Source organism: Lepidothrix coronata, unplaced genomic scaffold, assembly GCF_001604755.1.
Source record: "Lepidothrix coronata isolate B3197 unplaced genomic scaffold, Lepidothrix_coronata-1.0 Scaffold114, whole genome shotgun sequence".
NCBI classification, from domain to species: domain Eukaryota; kingdom Metazoa; phylum Chordata; class Aves; order Passeriformes; family Pipridae; genus Lepidothrix; species Lepidothrix coronata.
In genome coordinates this window covers 454,049-474,896 of record NW_016690294.1, presented here as the reverse complement: position 1 = coordinate 474,896, position 20,848 = coordinate 454,049, and the positions used below count along the sequence as shown (strand labels likewise).

General features: G+C 40.9%; 1 protein-coding gene across 2 annotated transcripts in view; it reads right to left on the bottom strand.

The window, feature by feature from the left end:
* Window positions 1-16,536, bottom strand: part of AK5 (adenylate kinase 5) — a 76,551-nt gene extending 60,015 nt beyond the window's left edge. The window contains exons 1-5 of one of the 2 annotated variants that reach the window (XM_017824897.1): window positions 16,249-16,536; window positions 14,391-14,577; window positions 13,267-13,434; window positions 8,193-8,362; window positions 7,960-8,073 (exon numbers count right to left, since the gene is read on the bottom strand). In XM_017824897.1, the coding sequence (XP_017680386.1) occupies window positions 7,960-8,073; window positions 8,193-8,362; window positions 13,267-13,434; window positions 14,391-14,577; window positions 16,249-16,308 (699 nt within the window). In that variant the 5' untranslated portion in view covers window positions 16,309-16,536. Of the gene's footprint in view, window positions 1-7,959; window positions 8,074-8,192; window positions 8,363-13,266; window positions 13,435-14,390; window positions 14,578-15,103; window positions 15,126-16,248 lie in introns of those variants that run through there. The other variant, XM_017824898.1, reaches the window with a different exon arrangement.
* Window positions 16,537-20,848: the final 4,312 nt, after the last annotated feature.

The window sequence follows — 20,848 nt, the reverse complement described above, 5'->3', positions numbered from 1 at the left end:
CAGTGTCTCATGAAAGGGAATGGCTGATGCACCTCCCAGCAGGCTGAGCACAGACACAGCTCCAGTCCCAGGGTGCATATCCAGCTGATTGAAGCTTCCTAAAATACATCACACAGGGACTCTGAAATTGCAACTGCAAATCAGGGACCTGGTAAAACGAAGGACAAAAGGAGTTTATACAAGTGAGTAGTTTTATTTAATATTTCCATTTCTGTGGATCCTAACAACAGTGGCAGAAAGATGCCCAAGATGCTCCAAGCTGTATCTCCCTTCCAGTGCTCCCTCCCAAACATCTCCAGGACTGCATCCACCCAGCCTGTGGAGTCACACCAGCCCTCCCCAAGGGCAGGACTTGACAAGACTTCACCTACAGCATCAAATCCTACAGAGAGCACTTACAACACACAGATCACTCATGAAGTTATCAGCCCTAAAGGAAAAAGAGGCAGGAAACCAAAAGAGGGTCCCTTGTTTCACACAAACACGAGAGTGCAGCTTTCCACAATCAACCTCAGTTCTTCAAAGAAACTGTGGCTGAGAAAGTGCAGCCCCCCAGGAAGGGAAGGATCTCAGTGCCCTGGTTGAAGGTGTGCAGGTTCTCAGCTGCTTCTACTTCCCACAAACTGCACTGGCTGCACTTCACATTTAAGAAAATGGGAAAGCATTCCCTGGGCTTCATTTCTTTTTTTTTTCCCCCTAACTGTAAAATGAGGATAATAGCAAGGTACATCTTGAACAAATAATTAATTAATTAGGTTTAATTATTTCCTTTTGCCTTTAAAAATGGAAAGTTCTCTACAGGACCTGAGTACTCTTGTTGTTGTTTTTTACAAGTAACAGCAAGAATACAAAAGACACTCTCAAGAATCCCGGGAACTAAGACTACTTTTTTCTGACACTGTGGATTTTGTAATTCAAAATAAAAATAAAATGTCAAGGAAAACAATGTTTTAAAATTCTCAGTTCAAGAAGCCTGGTTTCAAATGAAGCACTGTCTGAAAAATTTTCTGAAGTGTAAAAAAACCCAAGTAATTCAAGCATATTTGAGGTGGGAATACAAAGCAGATTCGGATTATGTGGTCTCTATGAATTCATCTTTTACCTGCAGAATATGCATCTTTATCATCAGAAAGTAGTTGAAAACCATGTCATAAACACAAGATGCACAAAAGGGTAACATCTCTCCCATATCCACAGGCACACAGACCTAACAGCACTTAATATATTCCTCCTACGGGTATTTACAAGGAATACAACCTTGAAATGCTATTGATATTTCACTGCTGTTTTCATGAACCACTCTGCTTCCACTTCCCTCAATTGCACCTGCCTGCAAGACATGCTTATGGATACTCTGAGCTGGAATGGAACAGGCTAGGGTGAAAATGTGGACAGCTGGGATTACTCCTCTAGAAGCATATCTATTCTCCTAAGTAAATATGAATACAAATTGCTTTTTTTCTAACGAAGGAAAATGACTCATTTGAAAAGAAACTTCTTTTTCAAACTCAGAACTAAGTGTTGTTGAGTTTTATGGCCGGGGAATAAGTTTTATTCCGAGACTTAGCTTGTGGAAAAGGTGCAGAGAACCAGCACAGCCAGAAGAACTGGATTCTTTCCTGCTGCTTTCCCACAGCACACTCAGCTGCTGCTGAGGGCAGAGGGGTTTATCCATGTCCGGAAATGCCTGGGAGATGGGATGTGGGGCTCAGGGAAGTGAATTTGGCTACTTCCAAGCTGGAAGTCAGCAGAAGGGAGAATCTTTGCCAGTGGGAACAGACAGGTTTGTTGTTATTCCATTGGAACGAGACGAAGAGCATATGGCACCAACTCAGAATAAAACACTGGTGGTTACATCCTCTCATTTTTTAGAATAGTATTTACTAGTAAGTAAATCCTACTCTCTTTGGGTTTGAATCTCCTTCCTAAACTGGAACCAGGAGTAAATTGAGAGTAATTGTATGCAAGTTGATGGTGCTATTGACATTAAACAGTACAAGTGGAGAGATGCTCTTTTCTCTGGGGATATTTTCTACATCTCCTCTAGTTAGTGAGAATAGTGTGGTTGTTTGCTAGAAATAAGATGATTACACTCTCTCTCATTAGTCCTCATTAGGCAAAAGATGAAAATGCTCTGTTTCTTAATTCCTGGAATGTTCTCCCAGATACTCCTGAGGAAACTGACAGCTCATGACCAATTGCCATTAATTTAACAGGGCATTTTATTCTTATTGCTAAAGGTTACTAGTAGCTAGTTTATATCCATTGTATGTGTGCTCTCCCTTGTAATTACTGATTTTCTTTTTATAGTTCCATCTCTGTTGGGTTACTAGACTGTTTACATAGTTTTTTCTCATTTCAGAAAAGCAAAATCACGAATCATGCTGTCAAAGAATGAATCTTGTTTGGTAGAATGTTTTCCTGGTAACTGCTTCTGAACCACATTCACACTGCCCAAGAAATAAGTTTCCAGCAAATTGCCCAGAGTACATAATTAGGCCCCCTGATGATTGAGAGAGACTGGTGTGTTTAGGGAGAACTGAGGCAGATTTTTACCTGTGTAGGGCAGCTAACTGATAAAAATCTAAATATGAATGCTAAAGAGATAAAGAAATGTCTGAGGAGACTTCTGCTCCAGAACCACTCATCAGACAACTCCATCCACTCTCAATTCTGAACACCTCCTGAGGCCCAGCAATGGATGAGCTCTCCCTCACCAAGGCTGAGCAGCAGAGAAGAGCCCTGCTCCAGGAACACAGGAATCCTGAGCTCTAGGGCCTCTCACCCAAGCAGAAAATGGAACCACTGCCTGTCTTTCTCTGGAGAGTGCTCTGCCTTCCAGGGGAAAAGACAGATGATGGTAAGAACATTCCACAGGCTTCCTGGTCAGGCTTGGCTTTAAGAAAGCAACATAAAACTCACAGGGCCAAAGCCAGTGAACAAGAGGAAGCACAGCAAAGCAGAGTGCTGGTGTGGTCCTCCCACTTCTCCCACTGATCACTGGGTACTTATCCAGTAGGGGATGGTCCCTGGATCAGTGAAATGGAGATTCAGGAGAAGGGAGACGGAAGTTGAGGAGATGAAATGAAGACACACTGGCTGTGATACAGAAAATACTTTTACCAGAACAACAACCTCTTGCAAAGAACAGATCCTTTCCCTTAAGAAGATTCACCACCAGGCTGCATTCACTTGCCCAGCTGTCCTGGAGCCCTCACTCCTGGCCATATAAATTTAAATTTATCTTTTACTGAAATATAGTCTTGTCACCCAGGTCATATACAACAAAAATATTTTTTTAGATAATTTCTACAAAAGCAGTTTTCCTCTTTTATCAAATAATTAAATTATATTCATTAATGAACAGCCATTAATTCTAATACCTGTTCTACATTTATGTCACTACTGAAAAAAAAATCACAATATATTTTAAGCAAACTACATAGGTACTTTATTGACACTAACAAGGTTAATAGTGGTGAAGGAATTAGATTGGAAGAAAGTTACACACGTGAATGGCTGAAAGTGGGAGGAAAAAACAAACCAAAGCAAAGCAGTAACTGAAAGTAACTGTGAAATGCAGTTAATTGTTTCTCCTGGGAAAAGGGTAAAAACCATGTGAGGAATTACACAGAAAGCCAAACTGCAGTTTCTTCCCAAGTCCTTTGAGTTCAATACACCAGTCAGAGGCATTTCATTACAGTGGCACTGGAGAGGAGGATATTTAGGATGCTTCAGCATGCTGGGACTGGAGGGGACTTGCTGAATTTCAAGCTGACAGGTTAATGGTAAATAAATAATTTTCTCCTTGGCATTTTCAAATGTGTCCTTGAAATCCAAACACCCTTCTACCATTTGCACTCAGCAGAGATCATGGATAGCTTAGAAATTTGTGATTCAGGACAGTTTCATGCCCAGGATCAAACTGAAAGGCTAAATACATCAGTATTAAATCTGCACTGCTATGCAGAAGGATTTTGAAATGATCAAAATGCAGAAATTATCATACATTTCAGAGATATATATCAACCTGAAGCTCTATTTGGTTTTAAGACTTTAAAATTCATGTTTTCATTTTTTCTCCACGACTGTGACTGCTTGGAACTTCAGGGCTTTATTAAAAGTACGCGTTGGCAGCATTGACTCTGCTCTCTGCAATTAAGGAATGAGAGGGTAAGGCAACAATCTAAGACTTCCAATGAGAGAATTTACTTATTAAGTTTTTCAAAGAGACAACTACAGGCCTTATTTCACCTTGGATAAAAAGTTCAAAGAAAACTGAAATTCAAAGAAAACTTATTCCAGATTGACAGTATTGCTTGGAAGCAGAGTTTGTGACTTCTGGTTTCTAGATCTGAGCAGAAAGAGAAATACTGTGAGTGCTGCAATGATGCATTGCTTTATCTTAAGCACTTTAGTCACCCTGCTGAAACATGTTTTAATACAATCCTGCCTAGCAACATGTTGAGAACTTACTGTCCACACGAGAGTCTGGCAACATAATAAGGAAATCATCATCTTTGAGCTATACCTATGTATGGGAATGTTAGCATAATTTGTTTTGCTTTGATTAGTTTACTAAAAATAACACTTTTTCCCAGAGAAAAGCTCAGCCTCTGGACAAGTCGAAGGGATAAAAATGCACTGGTAGTACCAAGAGCAATGAGAAGCAAGGTTTAACAAGCAGTCCTTATCACCATGTATTTCTGTAATAGAATGTTCTGCAGGACAGGTACTGAACTGCAGTTCAGATGGTCTGTACCCCTTTGATTTTTCCACAAAATGAAGAGACTATGAAAGCTCAAAGTGTCAAGTCTCAGTAACAGCTATGTGAGCCATAAACTGAAAGAATTAATTTAGCATAAATCATTTATTGCATTACAGATGACTGCAAACACAGCAGTTAGATTTTATAAGTGCTTTCAAGAGAAACCAGGTGCCTGAGCTGTCCTTTTCTGCTGTAACAGAGTAAACCATTTCCAATACAAATCAGTTTATTTTTACAATAACTTAGCACAGCTCTTACTGCTGAAAGCCATGTAGTAATACATAAAAAAATGTTCAGAAAATAATGTTCAGGGAACTATAGTGTTAATGTTTGGGAACAAGACAGATTTTGTGCCCTTTGTGCCTTTTTAGTTGTTCATCACCCATTTTCCAGAAGAGGCACTGGTGGAGAATGGGAAGGTGACATGATTGAGACCAAAAACTGTACAGGCTCTCTCTTGGTTCACCATTTACTGACCAGCTCACACCTAGTCCAAGTTTTGACTTCCTGTCTCTTTAGGATACATTGGGTCCAGATACTTTCTCACACAGGAACAACATATGTGTAATAAAACAACATAGACTTCTGATGACCAATAACCACCAGACATGCTTTCTTGAACTATGTCAGGTCTTTGTAGCCTGGTTTGTTTATATTCTTCCAATTTTCCTCAGATTTGTTTAGTCTCTGCTCCAGCCTCTCTCAATATCCTGTATTACTCATCTCTATTTCCATTCAGTTTAATAACTTGCTCCTCCCCCCCCCAATTTATTTTTGGTATTACTACATATACTCTTGGAGATTGTGTTTGTGCAAACAGTGGCAAAGAATTTGTCTGTGTCACACAAACTCTTCTGCTGTTTTCAGGGACTTGAGCACTGCAATGGTCTCAAAGGGACCACATGTAGGAATAAGTATTCACCCATGACAATGGGGTGATAACAATCAGAATCAGTTCTTCCTCAGAACTTTTCATGAACAGATCTCAGGGTCCTACAGGGGATGTCTCTGTAACAATAAGGCACATGTATGACTCGACCATTTGCATTTTGTGGGATCTCACCATTCTCTTCAAAGGATGTTCCGCTGCTTAACACATCTAATTAAAATCATCTTACTGTTCAATCAAAACTTTCTTTGCTGAAATTTCAACTAACCAACTATTTCTCATCTTGTCACTTGTGGCTAATGAGACCAATTCTGTTCTGTGCTTCTCCATGCTGCTAGAAAGCAAGCTGTGGAAACCCCCCCTAGCAACTCTAATTGCAGACCTACACAAATTATCACAACAGTTAATTACTGAATTCTCCACAACTCAATTGCATTTCCCATTGAGGAATCTCTGAGTGCCTTGGAAGTGTTAGCATGCTTAATATAAATAACCTGACGTGCCATGGGTTACTGTCAGCCTCATCCTGTGAAGGAAGGTGAGCACCAGCACTGCTCACAGTCCCCATTTCCTTCCCACAAGGCCTTCCTACTTATGTGTGTAGCATTATGGTTTACTAAGCAGAGAATTTTAAAGAAACAAGTACATTTTATTTCTTTAAACTATAAATCCAAGATAAAACACCAAATATATCTCACTGGAGATGCTGATACAGACACAGATGTTCAATGTTGAAATATGTCTATCCTTTGTGCATTTATTTCCCTGGCCTTAGATATGTTCATATTACAGATCAGCTGCTATGAAAGATAAAAAAGAGGGAGCCTCAACAGGTAACATTTTCCTTCCTGTGCTCCTAAAAAAGGTCTATGATTCCTTCTTTAAAGTATTTCTTTGAGAACTGGTAAGATTGGAAGGTGTCCCTGTATGAAGTGCTCCTGGATTTTTCTAGGGACGTGGGTAGTGATCTATCGTTTCAGGCAGAATCAGGCCTTAGAGGAGGATTTAGCAAATCCCAACTGACTGAAAATGAAGGAACTCTCTGAGAATACAGTCCAGTGTTGTTTAACTGGTTCTCCTCTGCAGAAAGAGAACCCGAGCCTAGGACAATTCAAAGCACTTAATTCCTGTCACTTCTTCAGTTTCATATCCCCCTTTCTTTCATCAAAAACAACATCAGCAAAAAATTATAGCACCAGGAAATGCACTGAAGTCACACTATCACATGTTATACTGGACAAAAAAAAATGGTCCAAGGCAATGATGGTTAAGCCTACATTTCTGCTGTTTCACTCATAAAACAGTCTCCTCTTCTGTGAATTGTAAGGAGACATCGTTGGCAGTCATCGCTATTTCCTGTAATAACTATTTTGCCTGTTTCCTTTAATTTCCCCAATTCAGTCTTCTAAATTTTGCCCAGAATAAAACCTTGTAAAAGCACATTAATGAAATGCCTCATTAGCTGCTTTGTTTCGTTACTTCTGCCTTGGCAGTGCCACTTGGAACTCCAAGTACAGAAACAGTAGTGCACCAATTGTGAAGGACTTCGAAATGCTCTGCATGAAGGCAATATTAAGAGTTCAGCTCTGAAACTGCAACCTCTACTTGTGACCAGATCTGTTATGCTTAGCAGTGCTTCATCAGAAAATGATATAAATTGTTTGTTTTTCCACTGAGTTTAAGTATTTTTAGATTAGTTTAAAATACACACATGAAAACAACATGTGAATACACTCAAGGAAACAGTTTCAGCTGACTCAACCTTAGAGCTGTAGTGTAGAACAAACAAAATGATGTCATTTTCTAAAAAAAAAGCATAATTTCTGGTTTACAAAACCTTGGTAAAAAAGATGGGTAGTTTTAACTCATATTTTATTCGCCTTCTCAATGCACTGCAATAAACCCAAGATTAAAAGCATTGCTTTAAGCATGTTTATCTTAGATTAAATTGAACAAACAGATATGGAAATACATTTTCCCCTTTTCTAAATCACTAAGATACAAAAAATATTCACTGTTAGATTTCATGTTTCCTCCTTCATCTTGCAAGGACTCTCATTACCGAGACAATAGGCTTGGATTATTGGTTATATTGTCACATTTTCTTTTTACAGAATAGTCTGTCTTCAGACAGGATAGAATATAACACAGAGCAAAAGAACAACCTTTTGTCAACCTGTAATTATGTACTTGCAGAGATCTAAAGAGCAATGCTCTTTCTTGGAATCTGACTGATGATTTCAACAAGCTTAACTGTTGTAGAGATATGTAAGTTATTTTAAGAATAAAAACAATTTCTTACTTGGTCCTCAAAGGAGATTGCCTGGGCAACATCTCTGGGAAATCCATCAATCACTATCCCCTCTTCATCAGGGATCTGCATTAATCTCTGCTTTATCTCAGTTATGGTTGTTTCCTTTCACAGAGAAAAGAAGTGGTTTATTCAATATTGTAAAGGAAGTTTTCTTGCTGGTGCACATTAACACAGCATGTACAAATCCCAGAAAGCAAACATGAACACAGGGAACGCTCTACCTGAGGGGCCAGTTCTCCAGTGGTAATTATTTTGGCAATTAGGCTCCATTTCCTATTGCTGCTCGTGCTGTGGATCTTCTTCCTCAGCAGTTCCCCAACTGAGATGTAGTTAAATCCGTAACGTTCTGCTATTTTCAAACTCTGGGTTCCTTTACCACTTCCTGGGCCACCTATTGGGAATTATAAGCAAAACATTAAATTAACCTTTCACCTGCAGAACCCGATCACACCGGAAATCTTTGCTGTGGGCAACAATTTAACAACCATTATTAGAGTAAATCTTGCCCTTGCATGACCTGTTACCAGCCACTGGAAATCTGTCTCATCTACCAGATCATAAAGTTTGTAATCCGAAGTTAAAAAAAATAATACAAACCTAGTTGCAAAATAAAAACAAATGCACTCTTTTAGGCTTGACCTCATTCTAAAGCTGCTCCTGGAACAGAGTTTTTCTTGATCTGTAGTACAGGAACAGAAAATGAACTTTTCCCTTCTTGAATTCTATGAATCCAAAGGCAGAGCCAGATAGTCTGAACCGTATTCATGTCAGAAAGAATCATACTTACTTAAATAAGCCAATTAAATCAGTGGACTAGTCATGAAATGAAACTAATAAAATCTGCTCCTAAACATGCTTGCATGAGTTTCTGAGGTTTTCTAATTTTACAACACAGAAAAATATTAAATAATCAGCTGAGATGTTTCCATAGTGATTTGGTACAAAGGCTTTTATTGAACCATGCATAGTTCTGGTATTGATGCTTGAAGCATCTGCCAGAGAAGCAGTCTGGCGGGTTCAGCTGCTGGACAACTTGAAGAGACCCTTCAATAGATATAATACAGGCCAAAGGGGTATCAAAATCACAGCAAACAGCTACATTACACCGGAGGCAAAGCTGAAGTGAAGGTCAGCTGGACAGCAGAAGCAAGAATGCCTGTAAAACAATCAGACCATATCTGAACTAAAAGGAAATGTCATGATGTGATGAACAGAGAATCTGGAATCCAGTATGTAAAACCAGGGAATAAAAATAACTGTTTATATTTAGAAAAGTGTATGCTACTGGACAGTGTAACCAAGCAAACCCCAACCAAATCTTTTGGTAATAGTTCCCAGCACTAAATAGCTATAGTTTGGGGAATTCCGTGGATAAACTGTACAATTATTTCTACTTATGGCCCTCTCTGTGTGAGCAGGTCCAGCCCTGTGCTCCGGTATCACTGTCAGAGAGCTTTCAGTGCCACCAGCAGCCAGCAGGAGCCCTCTGTGCCCCCACACTGCAGTGCCAGTGCTCCACCTGCCCTCTGCAACTCAGAGCAGGACCCGCTGGAAGAGAATGCCCAGAGAAATGTGCACATTGTCCAAGTGTTCCCCCCCTGCCCCCAGATCACTAATACCCTTGGGGAAAAAAAAGGTTTGATCATTATCCAATAATGTTTCTACAAGCATTTATCTGTAACATCCAGCCAGTCACCACAACTATAGACATTTATAAAACACACAAGCAAAGGAAAGAAGGAAAAGCTGGATCTTATCTCGCTACAGCAAGGTCACAATGGAAAATGTTTTTCCCTCATTCCGTTCACTCGGTGTTTCTGTTGTACAAAGCCATATGTTTCTCTCTTCTTTAAGAGAAACAAAAATGCAAAGCATATATCGGTAATGTGTAGAAAATTAGAAACAGAAAAACTGACAAGGCAAACAAGCATTCGTGTTCCCACAGAGAGGCCAAAGACGCCAGAAAAACAAAACTGACACTTGAAAAAACATCAGCCTGTAAAAGCATAAAATAGCTGAAAAAAACCTGCTTGAAACAAGTAGATGGACTTCACACCCCAGTTAGGGAGAGCTTTGCTTTGTCATTAAAGAGAAGCAGGAAAAAAAAATACTTTGGCACTTCCGTTCTTTCAATTTGAATTGCAATCAGAAAATAGCTAATGAAGTATTTGCTTTAATGTCCATAAACTTCTCACACAGTTTGTTCTTCTCGGTCCAAATATATCCCCTTATAGCACACTGGGATTATCCATTTACATTCTGAGGGGAAACATTCAGGTAATAAAATAAGGGAAAAGGGATAGGACAAAATTACTTCCTACAGCAAATCATTATAATTTATTGAATGATGTATCCATTCCTGATTCTTTGATAAATCACACTGATAAACTCTTCAGAAGAAAGGAAAATCAAACCACTTCTGGTTTTTGTTCTTTTCACTTATTCTGAGATTATGCATTATGCAAGAAAAGTGTGATTATTTTACATATTTCTAGAAAATGTCTAGACTAGGGAACATTTGTTGCATCTAAAATTATGTTTGCTAATGGGTCTCAAGTGAAGATTTGTATGCAGAAAAAGTTTTACTCTAGCAGTTGTTTCAATCTGTCAACAGCAGTTCAAAATTTCAATTGTATTGTAAATTCAGAATAAATTCACCTAATAATAAGATTTCTGTAAATATTCTTGACTTTAAAATCTAGCTGTGGACTGGATTTAACAAATCAATAGGCAGCTGCTTGCTGGTAGCACTGTCTTTGATCTAGCCTTTAAACTTTGATCACAAAAGGAAAGTGTATTCTTTTAACATGCAGGTTTTTAACAAATGCAGCTAAAACCCACACTGCACTAAGGTGCTAACGACACCAGGTCATTAATATTTTAAGATCTCTAAATTCAGACTGCATCACTAGTAAAAATGTGTTTGTTAAAGTATATTAGGAAGCACATTTTTAAACACAATTTGGTTTTGCCAGTGTTACAGTGCCTTAGAAACTTAATTTTTCCAGTGATTCAGTTGTGTACCACCCAGGTAGGTTCCACCTGACTTTTCTAAAATCCAGTCACACACTCAGTTTGCAGCTTTGCAGATTTCCCTCTCAGCAGAGGTCTCTTCTGCAAACCCAGAGAAAGAACAAAACCCCCACCTTCCTGAGTGAGTTCTCTTTTGCCCTGGAGCTACCTGGTTCACTGTAAGGATGACAGATTTCATAAAGCAAAGAAGTTGTAAAAACCTTTATGGAAGCATTAAAAAGATCCTGGGCGAATGCATTAATAAAGAAAAGTTCACCTAATATGCGAAGCAGAAGACATTTCTTTAACTTCATTTCAGTCCCTAACAGTGAATGGGGCCAGTACAACCTGAGCTAGGCAGGATGATTAGTTATCACTAATTTGACATAAATATGTTGCTTAACTGAATTTCTTGTTGCCATTTCATACAAAATGGAAAGTATGCAACACATTTTTTGCGTGCCATACTTGCCTCTTGAAATGAATAGTACACTTTTTTCTTTTTTCCTCTTTTATTTGGTATATCAGTTATTCTTTTATTCATTTCAGTGTGTGTTTTTATGTGCTTTCTCAATGGCAAGTCGAATCTGGGAGGAGAAATTTTCTTGGTGCTGTACAAAAATGTTCAATAGCTGCTATGCCACACACGGTACCATGTTTCCATCAGATCACACTGTAATAGATTCAGAGGAACTCAGGGGGAATATAAACCTGAAACAGCCTTTGTGGAATGTTTACAACGTTCCCTATATAAATGGGAGGAAAGAAAAGCTCTGTAAAACCCGTGGTCTGTTCACTACACGCTGGAGCTCAAGGATTCCACTTCAAATGCACCTGCACTGAGTTCCAGAGGTGAAAGGCAATCTCTCTTTATCTCCCCGAAATCAAACCATCATTCATCACTCCACTGCCATTGAGCTACACGGATTTCAATGCATTAAGAGCCTTCTGTGGTCACTGAAAAGGAGCCAGTTCCTCTCCTTTATGAAAAGGAAGGCTGGTTAATTAATTGGGATGAAAGAAAGGTACGGGTTATTCCTCCACCTAATTGCAACCTTTATAGTTCAGTGGGGCATGGAGAGATTTGCACGTCGAGATCTGTAATTCTGAAACAAAAGATTTAAGAAAATTTAAATGCCCTAAGCAATTCCTTTGGCATCCCACAAATATCTAGAAAAATGCCAGGTTTTCTGTTTTTAATATGTTCCAGTAGCTCATTTCTGAGAACTGCTGGATGCAGAGCCCAGAGGACATACTGTTCTTAGAGAGTCCACTCTGTAGTACAGAGAAGACATTTCTGCTCCTTTTTACTACACCATTCTCTGTTATGGAAGCAGTATCTCTCTTTACTAAAAATAAAGCTTTATAGACTAAAAATGTAATTGACCATCACCCGGCACCTGTGCTGTAACTCTAAACCATTCAGAGCATTAGGCCTGGCAGTAAAATTTCTGAAGAAAACTATTGCAGACAACAAGGAAAACTAGTTCAAAGAACTTCAGTTCAAAAACAGAATAAAACATTGATTTAGACTTAAACTGCAGTAATTTTTTAATAACTTATGCTTGTCTAAGGCTGGAAAGTACAAGTTGCTTAGAAAGGACACTGAACTGCTCACAGGAGAGAATCTGGGGAGAAAGCACAACTAGCTAATGCCAACTGAGTGCTCACTGTCCATGAAGCTGGCACAGGATTCTTTTGCCAACTAGATGTAGGGATTAATTTATCAGTGCAAAGGATTAGTGACGGTGTGTGCTCACTCCAGCTGCACATACTGACCACTTGTCGGGGTTCTAAACACAGATGACAACAGTTCCCTATCACCTTTGTGAGCTGGCTTATCCAATGTTTTGAAATACCTTTTTTTGTGCTCAGTTTTGAATGTACCTATAACAGTGTTCCAGTTCAATCCAGGGCATGCCTTGGAAGAGCATTTGGTTCACGTGGTGTTGCTGTCTCAAAATGCGTGAGCCAGGTTTAGTTAAGACCAAATCAAACTGGCAGATGTGCTTCATAACCAAACCACGAGCTCTCCAGCAGCCAACAGGCATCCAGGCTACAGAACACAACTGCAGGTGCTCGCTGTCACCCCTGAAACTCTTACAGCTGGGATGCTACATCCTCAGCAGCAACGATTTCACGCTCTGAACTGGGCTGCACGACTTGCTAGGGCAGATGGAAAAAATCATGTTTGAATTCATACAGGCATTCAGTGGATTTGCAGTACAAACCAAAAGGCAAAGTAACAGAGAGAAAATCGTGTAGAAACGACTGCTTTCGTACCTATGACAAGGATAATCTTTGGTCGAGGTCTGGCAGGGTCAAACACATCGTACTCCTCAATCAGCTCCGCCGTTTCTGAGAGGTCGGTGTCGCTTTCGATGGAGAACTGTTGGATGGGAGGGAGTCTGTCATAGCGGCGGTATGGGAAGTTGGAATTATCAGGCAGCACTGTAAAACAGTGAGACACACTGGAAATTGCAGAAATAGGCAGAAAACTCAAAATCTGTTGTGTACACAGATTTAAATTAGTATATCTCATAATTTCACACTGCGTTTGCTGTCGCTATATTAAATACTCCTTGCCTCTATTTAGCTGATTTATTAAATCGCAAGCACTCAGAGTCGGGTTTCTCTGGAGTTTCTTTACAAGCACATCAGGTTTGCTGTGAACATCTGCCCGTAGCACCCAGAGTTCAGCAGTGGCCTGTGAGAAGAAAAGCTCTGTGTTGTGCAGATAACCTGTACCACTAAGCAGGACTCCTCTGGTGACACATGCTGCCCACAGATGTAGAGACAGTATTCCTGCTAATTAGTTAAATGAAATGCTGCATGGCAAGGAAGAATAACTATGGCAACTGAAAGATGAGCTAATTACTCTTTGTTAATGTTACAAATAAAATAATTACAGGTATTGGTATGACATCTGCTTAGATTTTATGAGATGCACCTTTTTCTAGGAGTTTATAATTTGCATCGTATTTAGTAATTAGCGTATAGCTCCAATATAAACTAGAAAAACCACTTAGCGTAACTGCAGTGAGGTTGGTATGTATGTCATCCATAAGAAGCAAATAAAAATAAAAGCCAAGTGCACTGATCCAGCTCTGCCCCTCTCTTTGCAAACGTTTCAAGTAGGTTACAAGAAATCTCTCCACTAATGTCTTAAACGTTCACACAACATACATCCATCACTTGGCTGCAAAGTGATCACAATTTCCTCTCCTGCCTAGCATCTGCTATGGAAGGAGAAAAACAAAGGCCAAAATGCAAGGAAATAGAATTCTTGACTCCTTTGCCCACAGAAAATCAGAGCGAGGCATGATCTGCTACAAAATAATTCAGCAGTGGATGTAAAACTACACACAGCACAAGAAATATAATAATTTTTACATTTAATACATTACCATTCCTGAGAAAAGACCTCCTGGGTTGTCCTCCATTGAGTGGAGGCAGGGTCTTCTTTTCTGGGCTGACAAAAGTGTCCCATTTCACTTTTTCTGGCCCTCCAAGCTCTTTTACTTTCTGCAAACAGGTTTCCAAATATTCAATTGGGTCATCGGGCTTGTAGCACATTAATCCATTCAACAGACTCTGAAACGTAAGATCAGAAATACACACTATAATGGCAGATGCCAGGAAAAAAACAGGCACTTTTGCTCTGCCCTTTACTTTCCACAGAGAAGTCCCACATTCCTTGTGTATTCACACTCTCCATTTCAAGCCAACGCATAAAACCAAGGCCTGCAAAAATCGTGCCATTTTGGTTTGCCAATGTCATAAAAATTGCTTGGAACAGGAAGCTCATGGCTATGTCTTTATATTTGTCTGTTTGCATGTAATAAAACCTGAAAATAGCAAAAAACCCTCTATATTTTTCTTAGAACAACCACTGCCAAGTACACGCAGACCAACGCCCAAGGTAGAGAGCCCCAAAAGTCGCACAGTCTTTGTAGTCTTTGACCTCATTAATATGTACCTTTTCCCTAAAGTGCACTCACAAGTATCTCATCCATATTCTTGTCAACACACAAGCAATCAAAAAAAAAAGGTTTTTAAAAATCATGACAAATACTCAAATATCATCTTGATCAGTATTGGGAAAAAATCCCCAACCCACATCCCCAAAATTCATAGGTGGTTCCTGATTTAATTGATCAGGAATCCAAAGCCATTAGAAATCCTCTCTCTGGAGTATTAATTCTGCACCCATCGTAGCCATGAGCATTGTGGGCAGTGTGGAGGAAGGGCTGCCAGGTCCTCCTCCGACGCATGGTAATTGATTTTCCTTGACAAGGTGATACAGAAGTCATCATCTCACCTCTCCACAAGAGCACTGCATCCAACCATCCCTTAACAAGAAGTGTCTTTTGGGATGATTCCTGTTCCTTTGTGCTCTTCCTAATTTTTGTGTGAATAAACTTGACAGTTATAGCTGGTTTTAATAGTAAACACACATAGCTCCAATTCAGGACTTGCTCAGTTGTTATCTACAGTTTATACAGTGACTGCTATTTACACACATTTGAACTTATAAAATAGGATATAATTTCTGTGCATCTGTGCCCTTACTATACTACTTAACTGATCACAGCAACTAGCCACGTATTCGTGCAGAAGACATGCACCAATTTTTAAAAATCTCTAGCTCAAGCTTGGAGCCTCTACAGAAAACCAGTTCTGCCTGCATCTCTTGTTAAACCATTCACACTCGAGCTGTGTTATTAAAACATTAGCGTGCTCTGCGTCCCGTAATTTTCAAATACACAGAAAAACGCCTAGCTTCAGCACAGACAAGGGAAAACACATACGTGCCTGTGTGTGTCATATAGATTTACAGGATGTCTGACTCGGAGACAAAAAAAATCCACGCTGCACAGCGAAGTAACCACCAGCCATCAGCGGCAGGTAACTTGCGGGAAGCTAAACAAAACCTCGCTGAACAGTTGTGGCTTCTTCCCTTCCCCCAGACCGAGGGGTGATGCCCCCCGCCCGCATTCCCGGGCGCTCCTTTTGCCCTGCGGACGCCCAAGTTCTCTCGCTCGCCGGGGGCGCGGGGCGGGCGCGGGGGCTCCGCGGGAGAGCGGCGGGCAGCGCCCACCCCGCCGGGGCTGCACGGACCGCGCACGGACCCGCAGCGCCGCCGCCCCGTCCTTCCAGCCACCTTCAGCCCCCCCTGCCCGCCGCGGGGTCCCGGCGCCGAGCACCGCCCGACGGGGCGGAAAACGCCGCCACACACACAGAGACACACACACACACCCGTACCTCGAAAAGCTGCGGGATCTCCCTGCGGGCCAGGTACTCCTTGGCCTCGCCGGCGCTCATTCCGCCAGCCGGGGCCGGGGGCGCCGGCGGGGCAGCCCGAGCCCCGCGCTCGGCTCGGCGCGGCGGTGCAATGCGGGAGCCTGGGCGAGGAGGAGCAGGCAGGCAGCAGGCAGGCAGCAGTCAAGCAGGAGGGAGGCAGCAGGCAGGCAGCCGCCCGCCCCCCGGCCCCGCTGCACGGAGGGAGCGGGAGCACGTTTCCCCGGCGGGGAGGGGCAGCGTGCGCAGCCTGCCGCCGAAAGTTTGGGGGTGCCCGCGGGGTGACAGCGGGCGGGGGCGGCGAGGGGCTGTGCCTGGCGAGGGGCTGTGCCCGGCGAGGGGCTGTGCCTGGCGCTGTGCCCGGCGAGGGGCTGTGCTTGGGGCTGTGCCCGGCTGTGCGGAGCCGCGGGCGGGCTGCCCCGGCGCCGAGCGCACCCGCTGCCGGGCTGCGCTGCGGGGAGGGCTGGGCGCTGGTGAAGCTTCCCGGTATAACGCGGTGTCTGCCCTTGGCAGGGGTTTCTGGCGTTTTGAAGAGCGAGACGTTTCGTACACTTTGGGCTGGCGAACGGCCACGAGCTACGATCAGTCATGAGCATCTGTGATCGGCGGGTCATGGGAAGAGACCTGGAATCATCTCTGGTGCAGCCTCCTGCTCAGCGCAAGGGCAGCTCTTGGGGTCAGACCAGGTTGCTCAGGGCTTTTATCTGGTCTCGTCTTGCAAAACTTCCGAGGATGGAGACTGAAGAGCTTATCAGAATAACCCGTGCTTGGCTGGCCTCGAGGTGGAAAAGGGTTTCCATCTATTGAGTTAGCACCTCCCATGTTTCAGTTTGTCTCTTGCCCACCATTGCACCACTGTGAAGAGCCTGGCTCCAATTTTCATGACGACCTCCTATCAGGTCTTGGAGGGCTGCTATGATGTGCCCTCTAAGCCTGCCACAGGCTGAACAAGCCCAGTTCCCTCTGCCTGTCCTCAAGGACAAGTCTCTCATCTCCGACCATCTTTGTTGCTCTCCGCTCAACTGACTCCAGTTTATCAGCATCTCTCTTTTCTTGGGGAGCCCAAACCAGGGTGCACTATTCTCCATCTCCTCTGAGCATTGCCAAGGAGGGGTTATCACTGATACTCTGTTAGTCCCTGATACTCTGTAACACACTGGAAGTCAGAGTAGATTATTTCAGTTGCCGAACTGTCCTCTGTCAAGTCTGATGTTCCAATTAGATTTTAATTTTATTTTCTTTTCTAACACAAGATCCTTGTAGTCTCGCTGGGGCACACCCCAACAGAAATAGGTTACAATTACTGCAAACTTACAAACAACACTGAGCAACTGCTTTCCTATCTCCGTATTTTTCAGTCATAGGATAGGTCTTCTCAGGAGTCTTTGAAGAAGCTTCTCCTTGTATATGATTTGTGGTTCAATATCAGTTTGAAAAACTGATGCCCTCTCAGCTGCAGCTCCGGTCCTTGTTTTGCTGCTTCTGTAGCTGAACTGCCCTCTTTTTCCTCAGCCAGCCCTCCAGCTTTTTATGAAGGCACTTCCCTTTCTCCCAGAGAATCTCCCAGTCCTTGTTCATTCCACAAGCGGCCCAGCACTGCTCAGGAGACAGTCCCATGATCTTCTTGTGACAACTTGAACTGGTTGGCTTTCCAAGTCATCCAGTGCATTGACACTTCTCATATGTTTAAGGAATAGTTTAGTCTTTGCTGGAGAGTTTAATCAGCATTCATCTGCAGACTTCCTCATCCTCCCATAAAATCTGGATGTGACTTTAACCCTCCTGTCTTCTGCTGTGATTTTAATGCATCCAAATGTAAATCCATTGAAAAGCACAGTAGCTTAATTTTGATTGAGTAAAAAATAGAGTAGGCTCCAGTGTCCTAATCAAAGGACGTAATTGCTTTTAAAAGACCTTAAATGAAGCTTGACAAGAGGAAGATGGAATGAAATTAAATAGATATTTTCTTAAAATAATGTCTTTCCTAAGGAAAGAGGGCTTATGGAAGATGCCATTCTATTTAGGCAGACAGAGCTGTGGTTTTGGTGTTTTGTGGGTTTAACTTGTTTGTTTCTTTATCCGAAAAAATTCATCTGTATTATCGTCTCAGATAAATTCCATTTATAGGCTTTCAGCGTACATAGTTTTATATATTCAGCATTTATGGATACATTAGTAGCTCTTCCAACATCCTGGTTTGGTAAGAGAAAAATATTTCCTTTCACATGATTCCTCAGGAATGTGAAAAATTTTTGTGTAAGCTCTTGTCCTACTTGTTGGTTTTTTACCGTAGGCTCCCAGGCATTTTGCTCAGTTAGATAATGCCAGCAGAAAATAAAAACCTGTAATTGTTCTGCCACAAAACTCTTCTCATTATGCACATCTAAATTATTGTTCAAGAAAGGAGGGATCACTTTGGTGAGACTTCTCCCACATCCTACCTTTTCTGGAGGGGTAGAAGCTACAGTAGGAAGAACAAAATTTTGCTATCAAAGTGATAATATTTCTGAAAATCCATCTTGAAGACTTCTCGTGGATCCTGTACCATCGGGCTGATTCCATTCTTGTTCTTCTTTCCTCCAGGAGCTACGTGAAGCTGCACTGATATGAAATTAGTATGGGATCAGCCGGAATACGGTGTTCTGGGCCTTCTATTCTTCTTGGTTAAACCAATTTCCTCACACCCATAGCCTTCAGTCAAAGCCTAATTAGGTTCCATGTTTTCAAAAATCACTTCAGAATACCCCAGTGTTTTATAAACGTTTGTTTTTTTTGTCTAGTGCCTGTTCAAGCACTACTGGCTGGCATTTGTCACACGAGTTGCTGCTCTGCTTGGTGTCTTTATTAAATCAGAACCCCTGTCCTTGGATTGATGTGCTTGCACAGGCTGATATGTGGACAGTTTGAATTTGTAGATCCTGTGAGTAAAACAATTATAGGTAGCCTTTGTAATAGAATATGCTGAATTATATGCTTCTGATCCAGAAATAATATGCATTTTAGTGTAAATTCAGAACTTACTTGCAGCCCCATATGTTGTGTAAATTAGTCCAACATTGCTAAAACAATCCTTACATTTTAATGAGAAATCCATTTCTGAACTCTTTCACTACAGTGTTGTTAACTTTTTTTTAAACCTGATGTTTTCCCTCCCCTTTCTTTTCCACTCTGATAGACCTGTTTTTCTTTTCTACTGATACCCAAACAAGTTACTGAAGTGAATTAACTCACTAATTGAAAGGTAGTGAAAAATCTACCTGGAAAAATCTGATCTCTGGATCTAGATTTCACTAAATCCCAGAATTACTATTTCATGTAACTTTTGAGGACACCAGGATGAATGGAACATGGGAGGAAAGGAAGAATATTGTGCTGCCTAAAAGTTGGAGGATGTATATTTCAATCTGCTGAGAAGAAAAATATTTTTAAAAAATGTTATGGTCAAGTCACTCTTTGTTATGATAAACTAAATAGCTGTAATTTTCTTTCTTTTTTTTTCTTTTTTTTTTTATATTTTTGGTAACCAATACAGTGATTTTATTTTTTTTTTGTAATCAATACAACTGTTATACAGCACATGGCCAAAAGACATTTCCCATGGAACCAAAACTCACTTAATATTTCCCATTTCCTTTTCTTCACTTTGGAGACCAGTCAATTAGTTATTAAATAAATGTTCATTAATTTTGATTCACTCAGGTTTCCTAAAGGGAATCCTAAAGAAAATATCCTGCAGCAGTAAATAAATGCCATCAGATCAGCACTTTTTTTCTTCATCAGCCAAAACAAAGTATCTGCACAGATCTGAGAGGATCTATTTTTCAAAAACTGGCATTAATTAAATTAATCAAACTATATTCTAGTATGTTCTTATCAGTTCTGTTTTTTCACTGAGTTCCACATTAGGTAGCCAGGCCTATAATTCCCTGTGCCACACCCTTAGAAAGTCCTGGTCCAGCACATTCCCAGAATGTAAATATTTCAAGGGTTCTTAGAGGCCCTTTCCAGCTTTTCCCTTTCTTGTCCTTTCCAGCTGTTTTAAAACTCCAATTCAGCTTATCCAAATATGCAGATTTACTCAGTTATTTTTAGGGACTACTGTTTATAAAATTTACTTGACTACAATTGAAGTGGAGAATGTTTCATCATCGTGCTGTGGTATAATTACATCATCTCATCATTTATATACAGCATAGAAATATTTGGTGAAGTCTTCCAATTTCTTTTGATAAATCATGCAAGCACATTCCAATAATATTGTTTGGATCCTTTTCTTTTTCCTGTTCAGAAAATCAGCTCTTTTCAATGCTGTTGCACCACTCCTACCGTTGGCTTTTTATGTCATTTTTTTCCCTTCTCATTTTTTTAACAGTTCTTAAACCTCTCACACATATTTCTTGCAGCTCCTAGTGCTTGCAATAGATGGGTTTTTTTATTCTTATGTATCTTTATTTTCAAGGCAAATTGCTGCACTTTTTTTCCTGTTTTGTTAACACTTCTTAAATAATTCCCAATTATTATGCACAATTTTGTACTTAAATTTTTATATAATAATTAGATAGTA